Source organism: Camelus ferus, chromosome 4, assembly GCF_009834535.1.
Source record: "Camelus ferus isolate YT-003-E chromosome 4, BCGSAC_Cfer_1.0, whole genome shotgun sequence".
NCBI classification, from domain to species: Eukaryota; Metazoa; Chordata; class Mammalia; order Artiodactyla; family Camelidae; genus Camelus; species Camelus ferus.
The window spans coordinates 67,956,163-67,972,671 of record NC_045699.1 but is presented as its reverse complement, the minus strand read 5'-3'; the positions used below and the strand labels follow the sequence as shown (position 1 = coordinate 67,972,671).

General features: G+C 44.5%; 1 protein-coding gene across 3 annotated transcripts; it reads right to left on the bottom strand.

The window, feature by feature from the left end:
- Positions 1 to 1,312: 1,312 nt before the first annotated feature.
- ZNF79 (zinc finger protein 79) lies at positions 1,313 to 12,256 on the bottom strand. Of its 3 annotated transcripts, XM_014556856.2 has the most exons (6): positions 11,875 to 12,253; positions 8,397 to 8,433; positions 8,056 to 8,141; positions 5,910 to 6,036; positions 5,290 to 5,385; positions 1,317 to 2,587 (listed from the first exon to the last, which is right to left on the bottom strand). In XM_014556856.2, exons 3-6 carry the CDS (start codon positions 8,083 to 8,085, stop codon positions 1,422 to 1,424), a joined length of 1,419 nt encoding a protein of 472 aa, XP_014412342.1. In that variant the 5' UTR covers positions 8,086 to 8,141; positions 8,397 to 8,433; positions 11,875 to 12,253; the 3' UTR covers positions 1,317 to 1,421. The 3 variants fall into 3 exon arrangements, with proteins under 3 accessions (XP_006181917.1, XP_014412342.1, XP_014412341.1); XM_006181855.3 differs by lacking the exon at positions 8,397 to 8,433 and having other exon boundaries at positions 1,313 to 2,587; XM_014556855.2 differs by lacking the exon at positions 8,397 to 8,433 and having other exon boundaries at positions 11,809 to 12,256.
- Between the last annotated feature and the right edge of the window lie 4,253 nt (positions 12,257 to 16,509).

Sequence of the window (16,509 nt, the reverse complement as noted above, 5' to 3'; positions counted from 1 at the left end):
ACCCCCAAATTTAACTATTTGGTGGGTTGAGGGCTCAGGGCCCATGATTCAGGGCTTTGCTATCCAGTCCAGTGCATAGCTTAAGATGCAGAACCACTGATGCACCTGACCAGACCTTATGAGTCTGACTGATCCTGAGTTAATGTGAAAGTGAGGTTCAAGTTTACTCCTGTCGTCTTAAGAGCAGCGTCTGGCCCTACCCGGAACTGGTTTTAGACCAGTAACTGTTTAATGATGCATTCACCTTTCCCAAGCCTCTTGTCTTTCCCTTAGTGGGAGAGTTTACTTTGACTTTCTAGAGCTCATCACTCACTTTAACCTTATTTGATGTGCAATGAGTGAACCTCAGAAACACCTGGGCACTGAAGTACCACCCACCCTAAAGGCTGAGAATGACTTCCCCAAGAGTGTCATTTCCCTGGCATTAAGTCACTTTTTTGCTCCCATTTTGTCAAGTCTCTTGAGGTGGTTTTCAGTTGATACTGGTGCAAGCAGCATTGGTAAACTGCCTTTAGTGGAAAGGACTACCTGAGATCTCCGCAGTGAGGATGTTTCCAGGACATGGGGCAAGTCAACTAAGAAATCAAAGGTAGAGACCTTGGGTGATGACCATTAAGTGTCCAACAGTGTCCTTTACAGTAGACCAGTCTTGGGAAGTCTGAAATTAAGCTTACCTAATCAAAAAGCCATGGAAGAACACAGGAGTTTGTAAGTGCTGAGATAAGATCTACACCAGTTGGGTGCAGGAGAGAAAGGAAGCAAGCCAACAGGATAAAGAGCTTGATATAAAAGATACTTGGCTGTCAGGAAGAGGGGAAAGTGAAAATGACCCACCTGCCTGAGCCAGGGAGAGCACGGCTGCCGCCAGGCTCCCCCAGTCTCATCAGCCCTCTGTTAGGGACTCCACTTAAAGGTATGTACCTTACTAGAAAAGACCACTTGCACAGATTGTGTGAACTGTGTCTAGATTTGGCATTAGGGTTTGAGTATTCCTCCCCCATCCCCATTCTAGTGTGTAATTGGCCCTGGAATCCCCTTCCTCACTTGAATTCCCCCCAGATACCTTAGTGGCCCTGCAGTGGAGAATACATGTTCCTGATTCTCCTTTTGTAACAGCTTTCATGCAAGCAGATTACTAGGGCCAGACCGCTGCCAAAATACCTGGCCTTTAAGTAGGAGCCAAGTCCTTCACTCATTCCTTATAAACCAAGGTTTTTGGATTGCTTGCTACATAAAACACTACAACGGTGTAATTGGAGTTGAGCTGTCTATGCTTGCTTAAGATGTTGAGAAATTAGCACCTGAGACCTTCCACATGCAACGTAAAATGGTGACTATTTTATTAAAGGTGCTTTTGCTTGTGGCTCTGGGCTACAGACTTCAAGTCAGATGTCCCCAGTCCACTCTGGTTATATTCCCAGTTACTCTCCAGCATGGAGTCTCTGATGTCTGATGAAGGCTGAACTACACCTGAAGGCCTTCCCACACACTCTGCATTCATAGGGCTTCACACCAGTGTGAATTCTCTGATGCTGACTAAGGGATGAGCTCTGGTTAAATGCTTTTCCACACTCATTGCACTCGTAGGGTTTTTCGCCTGTGTGAATTATATGATGTCGAATGAGGGCTGAGCTCTCACTGAAGAACTTCCCACATTCATTACATTTATAAGGCTTCTCCCCAGTGTGGGTCTTTTGGTGGATTATAAGGTTTGTACTTTGGCTGAAGGCCTTTCCGCACTCACTGCACTTGTAGGGCTTCTCCCCTGTGTGAGTCCTCTGATGGTTTGTGAGGTTTGCGCTCTGGCTAAAGGCCTTCCCACACGCATTACACCTGTAGGGCTTCTCCCCGGTGTGGATTCTCTGGTGCTGAATAAAGGCTGCGCAGTAGCTGAAGGCCTTCCCGCACTCGCTGCACTTGTAGGGCTTCTCCCCTGTGTGAGTCCTCTGGTGGTTTGTGAGGTTTGCACTGTGTCGGAAGGCCTTCCCACAGTCGCTGCATTCATAAGGCTTCTCTCCAGTGTGAATTCTCTGATGCTGAACAAGTGCAGAACAGTCACTGAAGGCTTTCTCACACTCACTACATTTGTAGGGCTTTTCTCCGGTGTGAGTTCGCTGGTGTTTTGTGAGGTTTGCGTTCTGGCTGAAGGCCCTTCCACACTCGCTACACTTAAAAGGTTTCTCTCCAGTGTGAATCCTCTGGTGCTGAATAAGAGAGGAGCTCTGGCTGAAGGCCTTCCCGCATTCATTGCACTCGTACGGCTTCTCCCCAGTGTGGCTCTTCTGATGCTGAGAAAGGGAAGAACAGTAACTGAAGGCTTTGCCGCATTCATTACACGTGTACGGCTTCGCTCTGCGAGGTGTAATTATATCCAAATCCTTCCTGAGGCTCTCTGTGTGTGTTTCATGTTTACAGGGTCTCACTTCTGTAGGAACTTTCTGCTGCGGAGAAAGTACTGGTCTCAGATTGCAGCTTTTCCCCAGTTCACTGTTCCTGTGACCTGACTCTGCAGGGGGCAGCTCTACACTTGTGTCTTGGAATGATTCTTTGGAAATGTGTTGCTCAGGTGGTGACTCAATCTTCCAGTCTGAAAAAAATTTAGAAGAGCAATTTTTTTATTTGTTTGGTGGAAGAAGATAGAACTGAAATACATAAGGTTGACGGAGTCTGGCTGAGGTCTTATGCAGACAAGTTCAACGCTTCACTCCCTTCTCCCCAAACGCTTCTGTTCTAAACCAGAAATAATGACCAGATGGCTTTTCAGAGACATAAGCACACTTCGCTCCCTTTCCTAAACTGCAACCTTGAACCTCTGCCTCAGACGCACTCCTCTCCTGTGCTTTTGCCAAGTACTGGGTGCCTCAAGCTGTCTTAAGTCACAATTCTCAGTGTGGTTTTGGGTAACTTGCTTACCAGGTTTGATATCCCAAACCAAGTATACCCAAAACAGAACTGCTGACTTTCCCTTTCAAGCCAGTGTCTTTGTCAGTCTTCCCATCTATCCATCTGCTCAGGCCAGGGACATCCTTAATGCCTCTGTCCCTCACGTCCAGGTCACTAGCGAGTCCTATTGGCTTTAACACCCAAGTCAGTCCTGACTCCTCCTTACCAGCCACCATCATCTCACTGGAATGTCCTAACTGGTCTCCCTGTTTCTAGTCTTTAAAGTCCAGTCTCCACGTTATCTTTTCAAACACAAATCAAATATTGTCCCTTCCTTGCTCAAAACCTTCAATGGCTACCTATCTTTCCATCTGAATAAAATCTGAACCCTTACATGATCTGTGCCCTGCTTACTATCCCTTGATTACTGAGTCCTAGGGGCTTATGATCCTAACACAAGCCAAGCTCATTCCCAACTCAAAGCCTCAACACATGCTGTGGCCCAGAATGTTCCTCCTCCAGATCCTTACATGCCTGTCTCATTCTCTTCCTTCAGGTCTCAGCTCCAATGTCACCTCCTCAAAGTGGTCTTTCCTATTCATCGATCTAGAGTGGCCAGCCACCACCTGGACTCCCACCCCCCTAGCACTCATCACTGTCTAGCAGTGTGTCAGGTGTTCCGTTTATTCATTTTCTTTCTTTTCCTCACTAGGATGTAAGCAGGGGCTACATCATGTTCTCTGATGCACCTCCAGTAGCTAAAACAATGCCAGGAATGTACCAAGCAGTGAGGGCAAGGCACTTCAAAGACTGGGGCCTGTCACTGTGCGAGGAGTGGGATGGAATGAGAGAGGGCCCTGAAACCAGCCAATGGAGGCACAGCGATGCCCAGGATGCTCTGTGGGCCTCAGAGCAGAGATGTAACACCACAGAAGTATTTAAGTTACTCTAATAGCCAAATTTAAAACTCCAACTACTTCACTATCACAGAATTAATACAGCTCTACATCACTGACAACTTTTTTTTCATACATAATAACTTATAAAATGAGACAGGTTTTGTTAACCACATTTTTTTAGATATAGAAACAGATACCACATAACTTAGTGGTTTACTCTGAATCCATGTAGTTATTAATGCATAGCAGGCTAGGACCTGGCTACGTCTCTCATGGGTCCATATCCAAAGTTGCTTCCACACTAACACTCTATACCTCAGAGCACAGATCCTTGGTGGTAACATGTTCCCAACTTCTATTTTTAATAACACGGTGATTTGAATCTTCTTCAGTAACCTTTTTAGGATCTTGAACTGCTCTGTGATGAAACCTTTCCCCAGAAAACTGCAGTATTGCCATAAAACACTGCATTCAATTTCTGAAGTTCCAGGGCCGTGGGTTCAGGTTAAAAGGCGCTGTGTAGCAAATATGGTGCGTGGGGACGCGGGGGGCCTCGGGAGAAGGAAGCAGCAGGAAGGGTGCGGCTCCCCGTAAGGGGAAGTACTTCAGCAAGTCCGCGCGGTGCCTGGGCATAACGCGGGCTGAGGTAACAGGTGGCAGGCTGCTTAGAAAGAGGGCAGGATGGGAAGGAGAAGAGGGTTCAGATGACCTGTGCAGAAAGTAAGCCAGGGGCTTTGTTTTCATTGTCCTACAGCAACAATAATTATAGTCACTAAAAATACGGAGCATTAGGCTGTATTTTTGGAAAAATTTAAAACTTCATCACCTTAAAGTTGTTAAGTTCATTTGTACCCGATGCTTTAAGTTTCAAAATATTGTAAGTGGCTGAAACCGCAGGCCCTGCCAGAAGTCACACATGTGCAAGGGCTGAAATATGAAGGTGGGGGTGAAATGAGCAACCTAAGGTGAGTAGCAAGAGGCACACACTGGTTTCCCTTGCTTTTGTCTTTCCCGGGTTTCTTAGTATCAGCCCTTCAGAAAGTTGAGGCATGGCCGTGAAGAGGAGGGGTGGGGGTGCAGAATCCAGTAAGGAGTCAGAGAGGGGAGTAGCAGTAGGTGTCACAGCTGGAGGTACGGGTATGGGGGGGCACCTGACACCCCCAGTGAGGTAACCTGAAGCAGGGAGTGTGCTAGGCCAGCAAAGAGGACCCTCATTCTCCCAGAAGCCAGCATTACCACCTGCGCTCCACCTCCCAGCCTGGCGAGACTGAGGAAACGGAGTGGAAGAGAGGGCACTGGAGTCTGACCTTGCTTCAAACCCCTATGTCACTTTCTAGCTGTGAGGCTCTGAACCAGTGAGTTAGCCTCTCAGCTTTATATTCCTCAACTATAAAATGGGGATAATAATATTTCCCTCACGAGTTGTTAAAATAATCAAATGCACTAACACAGTTCAGAAGGGCTCTTGCTCCCGAGACACTCACTGGCTCAGTGTGTGCGCACTTACCTGGACAGGTACTCCTTAGGCCTTCTCTCTCCAGCATCCATGAGCCTTCCCTTTGTTCCAACTGGGAGTTCATTACAGGCTGGGAGACTGGAAGTCCTATAAGGGGAAAAATGTGCTTTAGAGATTTGTACTAAGTACAAATAGCCACCCAGAACTCGGGAGTGGAAATAGGGCATTCATTTCACTCATTCAACAAATACTGAGCAATGACTTGGTGCCGGGCACTAGGGGACGCAGCAGTAAGACAGATATGATACCAAGGTCTTGGTAGAACATTTCTGAAAAGAGCTGAAGAAACAGCCTCAAGGAAGGGTCAAGCCAGGGAGTTAAGCAAGCCCACAAAGCAAGCTATTTAGGAACTTGGTGAATATGGAGGAACTGGCCTAGAGGTTACCGGACCTTGCCTTGGAAGTAAGAAATGGGGGAGGGCACAGCTTTGGGGGGAACAAAATGAAACTGCCTATTTCCCAACCCAGAATGCAGAGACCTATCAATGGGGGACGAGGAAGAATAAATACTATCCCTCTGGTGCATCAGAGCAATTTGGGATCACTTAACACTGGGAAATGCCACAGATTTTCAGACTTGAGCAAATTTTGAATTTTAAATGGTTTCCTTACCCAGGAGGACCAGGTTTCTGGACTCTTCTGGTATCCCCTCCATGAACCTGTTCCTCAGAGCAGGGACCGAGCGCCTCCACCCTTCCTGGGTAAATGCTACAGCCACACTGCTGAAAGGCGTGCAGTCCTGGAACAACAAGCACATTCCTTCTTGCCCAGTGGCCCGAGAAGGGAGGTGGAAGTGATGGGGTGGGGCGGTTGGGGCTCCGGGTGTGTTGCCAAGCAGGCCTAAAAAGGGTCTTTGAAAGGACTCAGGATAGTTTCAGAAAAGCCTTTATTAATCACTTCCTTTGTGCCTAACACTAGACTGGACTATTGACACACAAAAATAAATAAAACACAGTCTCTCTTGTTTCTTTATAATTCTGGCAGACTTTAAATACAAACAGAAGAAAATATGTATATATATGAGCAGTACTTGGGCAGAAACTAACAGGTGCTTGGGAATTAAAAGAGCCAATATAGAAAAAGCAAAATTAGAATGTGTGAGTTTATGCAACAAGGAATCAGCTCCAAATTAGAAAAGAAATGTGAATGATTAAATGTTTTCACAACATTTGATAAATATTCACATGAACTCAGACATCACACAGTACAGCAGGAGAGCCAGGCATGTATGTAACCACCTGTAATAATGTGTCAAAGAGATGGACAGACTAGTAACCAGGATAACAGAAGAGGAATCCTAGAGGGAGGGTAGGGGCAGGACAATCAGGGAAGACCACAGAGAGAAGGAAATCACCAAGCTGGCCTTGAAGGAAAAGGTTCCTCAGATGGAGACAGAGAAGGATATCCAAGGTAGGGGAGGCATCATGAGCAAAGGCATGGAGGCGAGAAAGTCTCTGTCTGTTTTCAGCTTAGGAAATGGCACCTCCACGCACCTAGTTGTCCCTGTCAGACACCTGGGTGTTATCGTCCCCTTGCCTGCAGCTCCCCACAAATCAACTGCCTATTCGTTCTCCCTCTTCACTATCACTAGCATTCACCCCCTTCTCTCCATGCCCCTGGCCACTGCCTTGTTTTAAGCCAGCATCATTTCCCAGATTATAACTAGTCTCCTGATTCTAATTTTACCTGTCCTTCCAATCCATCTTTCACATTGAGAAATGCATTAAATGGGACAAAGAGCATCATTTTTAAAAACCATGAAATGGGTAAAACATTTGGGTAATTTTTAATAATTAAGAGAGTAAAATCCACTGTGAACATACAAGTGTCATGAACCAAATAACAAATATATAGTTGATAAAGAAAAAACTGTAGGAAGTACAAGGAGAAATTTAAAACATTATAGTTAAGAGAGATGTTAAACAACTCAGCTGTTGACAAAGTTAATACAAAACAAAGAGTATGAGAGAAATGAGTAATTTAATACAGTTGAGCTAATAGAGCTGACAAACCCTACACCCTGCGATCACACAATACCTGGATATTGTGTGTTGAGAAGAGACACAAACTTTATCTCCATGGAGCACAGACCAGCTGATTGTGCAGACAAGAAACCAAAGTCACAATTTTGGCATATCTAAAAAAATAAAGACCCTCGCAAAACCTTTCAATATATATAAACAAAAAGGAAGAAAATGAATTAGGGATTCAACTCAATAAAAAAATAATAAATTTAAAAATAAATCTAAGGAAAGCAGAAGCAAAAAAACTACGAAAAAATTTTAATAAAAGAGTAGAACTGATGAGGAAATTCAAGTGCAGACTTCCTAAAAGTGAAAATAGACCAAGACCTAGTCTAGTCAAGGGGAAAAAAAAAAAAGAAAAAAAAAGATAGTTCTTACCCTCATAGGACTGTGCAATGGAATTTATAAGATATAATTCTGTAGAATACTCCTAATGAAATGGGGAAAATATTAATCAAATTCTACTAAGTGGAAATAAAAATGATGTTACAAAGCAAAACACACCCATTTTAGGAAAACATAAAAAAAAATGACTGAAAGGATACAAAATGTTAAGTGTTATTTCTTTGTGGGATTAAAGGTGATTTTGGGGGGGGTGTATTGTCCATATTTTTCAGGTTTTCTACAATGAACATGAATTCCTTATGTAATTAAAAACCCAAAACACTCTTAATATTAAAAAAAGAAAAAAAAAAAAAAAAACGGCTACCTCTCAGAGTAAATTTCTAACTTACTTGGGGCCCAGCTGCGAGACCAGCTGCCATTCCTTCCTCTTCTGTGCCTTCCTCTTGGGGAAGGGCAGGATCCGGAGATGGTGGCTCTGGAAAAAGAGAAAGAAACCAATGAGGCATAAAACTACAGCTCACCAAGCTAGAAAGTGTTACTTTCTCACTCTGAAGAGAACACTCAAACAACATCACAAGCTCCAGGGCTCACTAAGGCTGAATCTGCAGACCTGCAGTGGGATAAAAGTCTCCCATTCTTCTTCCTACCTTGGAAGTTCCACCAATTCACTCAGACATAGGGAGGCATTAAAGTGTAACAGACTCTCAAGTATTCCGGATCCACCACTTACCAGCAGTGTGCAAATCATGTGACCTCACTTTTCTGATCTGTAAAACGGGAATAATAATCCCTTGTAAGGTTGCTGTGAAGATTTAAATACAGACAAAGCAGCTGACAAAATGCCTAGCGTGTGCGTATATAGCTTACAACTATTACCAATTACTTAGTTCTTTGGAGAAAATGGCTCTGCAAATTTAAGACACTTGCTTAATCAAAACAAGAGGTAATGACCAAGTGGGATTCATCCCAGAAACGCAAGGTTGGTCCAGCACATGAAAATCAATTGATATAAAATGTGATACTAATATAAAAGAAAAAACCCCACATGATTATCTCGACAAACACCAAAAAGGCCATTTTACAAACTTGACACCTTTCATGATAAAACATACCCAATAAACTAGGAACAGAAGGGAACTTCCTCAACACAATAAGAGGCATTTACGAAAAACTCAGAGCTGCAGACTGATGCTTTCCCCCCAAGATCAGGAACAAGACAAGGATGTGTGCTTTTGCCATTTCTATTCAGTATGATACTGGATGTTCTAGCCAGAGCAATTAGGAAAAAACAAACAAACAGAAGGCATCCAGATTGGAAAGGAAGAATTTAAACTACCTTATTCACGAATGGCATGGTTTTGCATATAGAAAATCCTAAGGAATCCACAGAAAAACTATCACAGCTAAACAAGTTTGCAGGACACGACATGAATATATAACAAAAAGACAACTCAATTCAAAATGGGCAAAGGATTGAAAGTTCTCCAGTTGTATTTCTATACACTAATAATGAACAATCCAAAGATGAAATTAAGAAAACAATTCCATTTACAAGAGCATTAAAAGAATAAAATGCCTAGGAATAAATTGAACAAAGGAAGTGCAAGACATCACACTGAAAACTACCAAACATTGTTAAAGGAAATTACAGAAGATCTAAATAAATAGAAAGACATCCCACGTTCATGGATTGGAAGACATTAATCTTGTTTTCCAATACTCACCAAATTAGTTTACAGAGTCAATGCAACCCCTATCAAATTCCCAGCTGGCTTTTTTTTTTTTAACAAAAATTTATAAGCTCATCCTAAAATTCATGTGGAAATGGAAGGGATACAGAATAGCCAAACAATCTGGAAAAAGGAGAACAAAAGCAGGAGGCCTCATATTCATGATGTCAAAACTTTCTACAAAGCAATAGTAATTAAAAAAATATGGTACAGGTATAAAGATCAATGGAGAAGAACTGAGAGTCCAGAAATAAACCCACAGATTAATGGACAATTGATTTTCAACAAGAGTGCCAAGAAATTAAATTTCAAAAAAACATAGCTGGGACAACTGTATATCTGCATGCAAAAGAATGAAGCTGAACTCCTACCTTGCATCATATAAAAAGAAAACCTCACAATGAATCAAAGACTTAAACGAAAAAGCTAAAACTCGTAGAATAATATATAAATAGAAATCTTTATGACCTCTGATTAGGCAACGGGTTTCCTAGACATGACATCAAAAGCACAAGCAAAATGAAAAACTAAATTGGATTTCATCAAAATTAAAAACTTTGTGCTTCAAAGGACAGTATCAAGAAAGTGAAAAGATCTGCAAATCATATATATTCTAGGGTCTAGTATCCAAAATATATAAAGAATTCTATTAAAAACTCAACAAAGAAAGACAAATAACCCAACTTAAAAATGGGCAGTGGATTTGAATAGATATTTCTCTAAGCAAGATACAAACAGCCAATAAGTATAAGGAAAGATGCTCAACATCACTAGTCACTGGAGAAATGCATAGCAAACCATTATGAGATACCACTTCACACCCACTAAATGGCTAAAATAAAAAAGATGGGGAAAAAAAGTGCTGATGAAGATGCAGAGAAACTGAAACCCACACATACTGGGAACGTAAAATGGTTCAGCCACCGTGGAAAAAAGTTTGGCAGTTCCTCAGAAAGTTAAACAGAGTTACCAAAGTTACCAGTTATTTAGTAATTCCTCTCCTAGGTATATACCGGAGAGAAATGAAAACATGTCTACACAAAAACTTGTGCATGCATATTCACAGCATTATTCATAATAGCCCAAATGTCCATCAACTGATGAATAGAGAAAACATGGTATAACCCATATAATGGAATATCATTCAGCCACAAAAAGGAATGAAGCACATTCCTCCTGTTACAACATGGATGAACCCTGAAACATTACACTAAGTGAAAGAAGCCAGACTCATATACTGTATGATTCTATTTTTGTGAAATGTCCAGAATAGGCAAATTCATAGGGACAGAAAGTAGATTAATGGTTGCCAGGGACTAGGGGGAAGGGGGAATGGGGAGTAATACCAGTTTCTTTTTGGGGTGATGAAAATATCCTGGAACTAAATAGTGGTGATGATTGCATACTCTGTGAATATACTAAAAGCCACTGGATTGTATACTTTAAAAGTGAACATTGTAGCATAGCATGTGAATTATATCTCAATTTAAGAAAAAAGTAGAGGTAGTGTAGTCCTCAAAAATAATTCAAAAAAAGTAAACAGGTCTGGTCCTAGTACAGATTCAAGTTACTGAGTTGTACCTAACCACTATACTTACATCCCTCTTTGGTAATATGGGGAGGATAACCATTCTGGTTGTGTTCCCAGGTCTCTGAGGGAAGACAGCACGAAATGCTGGATGTGAACTTGCACCTGAAGACTGATAGGCCAATTCAGGGACCCCTTGATCTAGGGGAGGATGGGCCTCAGTGGTTAAGATTACACACACACATTTGTTCTGTTCTGTAAAGCGTTCAAGGTGCTTTCAAAAACGTCATTTTATTTGATGCTTACAGTTCTTAGAAGTGAACGAGGTAGTTAACGTTATTTTCCCTTCTCCTCCACGAAAAAACACAGGTTAAGAGAACTGACTGGTATCTCACAGCTTAAACAGGAATCCTAGCCTCCCGATTCTAAATCCCCAGGACCCTCCACGATTTCACAATCCAACTGGGTTGAACCCGCCCTCACTATCAGGTAAAGCCAACAGGCTCCCATTCCGAGCATCCCTGGCTGCTTCCAGAAAGGCTGGAAGATCAGAAGCAATAGAGAAGGCCCTCGGTACGTCCCATTTTCATTGCCAGGGCCCATTTCTCTCTACTTTCTAATGCCATGGGTGCATCAACAGATCGGAGTAAGGGATAGGATACTCAGAGATGATCCAGGCCTGAGCGCCTCCAACCTTTCTGACCCCGGGATTCTTTATTCAAAATAGGATCGTCCCACGGAGGTGTGTATAGCTCATCGGTAGAGCGCATGCTTAGCATGAACGAGGTCCTGGGTTCAATCCCCAGTACCTCCATAAAAAAAAAAAAAAAAAAAAAAAGACCGTACTCAAGCACTTGTGGAAAGGATAACTGCAGAGTTCTCACCCGGGTCACACAGCAGTATCAGCGGGCAAGCTGGAAGCCATAAACCGCTCCACCAGTCCTTCTCACCTCCTTCCTCCAGCATTTGTGTCCCACCTAGCGCCACCGCCTCCCAGCTGTTCTCTGTCAGCGTCGCTTCACTGAAGGTCCAGCCCCGCTGTGGGCTCTTCCCTCAGGCCTCTCCCCTCAAAGGCCGGGTCTGAATCTGCGGTGCTGAGCCGGGTCGGGCCTGTCCAGCCCGGTCTTTCACTGTCTGCTCAGCCACAGCCAGGTCACGGCTCAGGAGCCTGCGGTGCAACAGACAACTCGGTCTTCAGCAGAACACCTAGAGAAAAAGCCGCTTCCGGCTACGCGAAAAAGCTACCGGATACCGCCACCTGCACGAGCTTACACACTGCGGTCGCAGGCCCAGCTCCCCGGCCAAAGAGGACGCGCCTGAATAACGCAACTTCCGGTCATGCGCACATGCCTCCCTGCCCCACCGGACTCCATTTCCCAGAAATCTCTGGGTTCTGGTCCTGGTCAAAGCTCTGTCTCGGTGCCAGGTTGTGACCCGCGCCCCTTCGTGGACTGTATTTCCCAGAGAGCTTCCCCCTGTTCTTGCTCCAAGAATTTATTATCATCACGCTTTGTTGCACATGCTTTTCAGGTCCACCGAATCCGATGACTGGGGCCTCGGACAGGAAGAGACTTGGCCGCGAAAGATCGTGTGAGGATCCTGGCAGCGGTGGTTTTAGCGCAGGCGCACCTACTTTCTCAACTCTGAAGGGCCAAGGACTCCGGTTCACTGAGGTTCTCTCTCTCGGCCTTCTGCTCAGGGCCCAGCCCCAGTTACCTTCATGGTCCTCTTGAGCCCTCCTGAACGTTTGGGAGGAGTAAAGGAAATGAGGGCCTCAGTGTGAACAGGGCAGCTACAGGTGGGGTTGGAACGCTCAAAGTATAAAAATCTGTCAGCAGGAAAGAACTTCAGTAGTTTCAGGAGCAAAAGCACACTTTAGTGATGTTAGATCAGAACTGTTGCGAGAGGAGATTTCAGAAAATTCATCCCTTGGAGTCTTCCGTACTGCACCAGGGACTATTTCAAGGGGTTTCCTAAGAGCATTGATGAAATTTCCTAAGCCTGTTGAAAATTCTTTCACTCCTTGGAAGTCAAGCAGGGTGGAGGTATAGCTCAATGGTAGAGTGCGTGCTTAGCACGCACAGGGTCTTGGATTCAAACCCCAGTACCTCCATTAAAAACAAACAAACAAACCTAGTCCCCCCTTACTAACAAAAACAACAAAAACAGGGGTTGGGGTGGGTATAGTTCAGTGGTAGAGTGCATGTCTAGCATGCGCAAGGTCCTGGGTTCAATCCCCAGTACCTCCATTAAATTTTTTTTTTTTTTTTTTGTAAAGAAGAAAAAAAGAAAATCAAAACAATTTTCTGATGCCCAATTCAGTTTCAGAGGCATTGTGACGTTAAGGATATATGAATGCATTACCTGGGAAGGAGAAATGAGTTTGGGGTGTCCTAAGCCTCTTTAAATTTTGTACTAACACTGTCCCTTTCAGCCACAGCTGGTAGTGTTTGTTTTTTTTTTTTTTTTTCCCAGTATAATTCTAATATAACTCTAAATTTGTGGGCCTTCTGTAAATCTTACTGGGATTGACTCCATTAGGCAAGGTACAGCCACAGACATCTTTGAGATAAGCTGTTCTCTACTTTGGGCTTCTGCAATTTTGGGCTTACAACCTTGAAGGTCAGAAGTCTGAGATGGATCTCACTGGGCTGCAATCAAGGTGTCTGCAAGACTATGTTCCTTCTGGAGGCTCTAGGGGGAGAATCGGTTTCCTTTTTTTTTTTTTTTTTCCCAGCTTCCAGAAGATGCCTACACTCCTTGGCTAGTGGCCTCCAGCTGGTGTCTTCTGCTCACAGCACAGGCCCAGCAGGTGCTAAATCCATAATGGCCACTAGGTGGATAGCAGGGGGCTTTCAGCCTTAGTCTTGCGAACCCACCCATGGCCACTGGGAGGTAGCAGAGTGCTTCATACTTTGGCTTATGCAATTCCACTCATGGCCACTGGGTGGCGTTAGGGCATTTCTTGCCTCAGGTTCTCAGAAGCCAGGATTCTCCTGGAAGCTGTTCCGGGGGTGGGAGTGGGAGTTGGGCGGATGTTGGTTGGTAGCGCACATTTGTATCCTGAGCTGGGTAAAGCACAATTTCTGCTGCACCTGTCTTCTGGGGATGTTTCACGCTGCCCCACTTCACATGGTCCTGTGCCTGATGCTGCTGGGCAGGGCTCCTGGGGTAGATACAGGACTGTCGGCTGGGGCTGGTTCTTGGTCCCTGAAGCATCTTGTGTTCTGATGGGAGGGACTCAAGGGAATGTAAAGGGACCTCTGAAGATCCTGTGTGCCCACAGTCCTTGGCACCTGTAAGTAGGTGCTGGTAGCAATCAGAGGTGGTGGTATGGGTAGGAGTTGCTGAGGGAGTTGGGTAGGAAATAGAATATAAGAGAAAAACCTGTAAAGATTTCAAATATCCCCTTATGAAGCACCCCTCGGGCCTCACACCAGCCTTGCATGCAGCTCCCTATCTCCACCACAACCTGCCACCCTCGCCTGCACGGCCTTACCACAACCAGCAGCTAAACTGGTTGAGCACTTACTCAGTGTGCTCCTCAGTTCTAAGTGCTTTACATAATCACCTCCTTTCATCCTCATAATAACCCCATGAGAAAGAGCATCATTATGCCCATTTTAAAGATGAATAAACTGAGGCTTAGGGAGGTTAAGTGACTTGTCCGGGTCACACAGGCAGTGAGGAATACAATTAGAATTTGAACCAACCCCACAGTTCTGACTCACCACACTGCACTGGCTCCCAGCCTCTGGATTAGAGAGGAGAGAGGCCAAAGTAGGGTTGAAGCCACAGTGATGTTTCTCGCCCACATGTTTAACCATCTCCCTTGGAGGCTGGGGGCTTGGCCCTCCCCCACCTTCCCTTGGTCCTTTGCCAGCCCCCGTTTGCAGAGGCTGGGGATGGACAAGCAGGAGCTGGGAGCAGCCTTGCTTGAAGTGCCAGTCTTCCACCAGGTGGCTGAGAGTGGGTGGCCTGGGCAGAGACTGTGTTTCAGGGAGGGTCAGCCACTTGCCCAGGCCCTCTGTGTCTGTCGTACTGAGTCCGATGTGCATGTGAGCAGCACAGGGGCCAAGGCTGTCCCAGTCATTCGACACCTAATTTGTGCCTGAACCTGCCTGAAGGTCCTGCTCCCTGGTCTTTGGTGTCGACTCACTGGGAACAGACTGAGATGGTGGGGGAGAGGCAGGCGCCTCCAAAACACAGCGAGTGCATGACCTTCTGGGGTGAAGTCTCACAGGGCGCACAGGCAGCTTTAACAAAGCATACCTTCTTCAACCAGCAATTACACCTTAAGGTTTTACCCTAAGGAAACTGGTCGCCTATCTCTGTACAGCTCTCTCTAGTTCTCCCTCCCTAACTCTGTATCTCCATCACCTCTGTATCAGTTTTCTAGGGCTCACAGAACAAATACCGTGGACCGAACGGCTGAAGCAGCAGAAATTCACTTCACTGTTCCAGAAGCTGGAAGACCGTGGTGGCTGGCTTTCCTCTGAGGCCCCTCCTTGCCTTGTAAATGACCATCTTCTCCCTGTGTCTTCACGTGGTCTTTCCTCTGTGAGTCTGTCCTAAACTTTTTTTTTAAGAACACCAGTCAGATTAGGCCCCACCCTTATGAGCTCATTTTAGCTTAATTATCTCTTTAAAGGCCTTCTCTCCAAGCATAGTCACATTCTAAGGCACCGAGTGTTGGGACTTTAACATGAGTTTGGGAGGACCCAGTCCAGCCTGGAACAGCCTCCATGTTTATCTCCATTTCCATCGTCACCATCACCTCCACCTCTATTCTCCGTCTTGTCTCCAGCACCATCATTGTTCTGTTATCAACGCCATCTCTCATCTCTCCTCTAGTTCATCTCTGTTATCTCTTCTCTCATTTTTCTCTAAATCTAATCTACATAACAGCAGAATCAATATGCAAAAAAATTGGAAACAATCTACATGTGGAACAATGTGGGTTGATTTAAGTTCTGATATATTTATATGCCAAAATAATCCTAAATTCAACCAATATTTGAGCGCCTACTCTTTGCCCCACACCGTGACTCGAATGGCAAACAAATACTTCAGATTCATTAAAAGAGTGAAGAAATCTTCCATTTCAAGCTGGTGGACTGAAGTTACACATTTACCTCCTTGTCTCTTCCTCCAATTCCCACTGAAATGAAGGTGAAGGTGTAAAAAAGGGGACAGAACCGAGAGAAGGAAGGTAAGGAGGGTAAACAGCAGCTTTTGCAATTAACCCCTTAGTTCTTCACTCCTGAACGTGGACAGCCAGATCTCACTAGATGTCCGAGACAGACCAGCGACGTAAGAGAGAAGGACCAGATAAACAACCAGACCGAGCTGATTCCAGAGGGAATCAGATCAGACAACTTTCACAAAATTAAAATATATAAGGAGTTCTGTTTATAATAGTGAATACTAAGTCTTTTTGAGGATGTGGAGCAACTGGAACTCTCCTCCACTCCTGGTGGGAATGCGCAATGGTACAAGCAGTTTGGAAAACAATTTGGCAACTTCTTAAAACAGTTCAACATCAACTTACCATATGGCCTGTTATTCCCTCCACATAAAGACTT

What these genes read in the sequence shown, in the direction of transcription:
- ZNF79 (XM_014556855.2), bottom strand. Translation starts at nt 11,890, where the DNA reads ATGCTGGAGGAAGGAGGTGAGAAGGACTGGTGGAGCGGTTTATGGCTT. An exon ending in GATACTGCTGTGTGACCCGG is followed by an intron (nt 8,142 to 11,808) that starts GTGAGAACTCTG and finishes CTCTTTTTCCAG; the next exon opens with AGCCACCATCTCCGGATCCT. An exon ending in GTCTCGCAGCTGGGCCCCAA is followed by an intron (nt 6,037 to 8,055) that starts GTAAGTTAGAAA and finishes TTGTTGTTCCAG; the next exon opens with GACTGCACGCCTTTCAGCAG.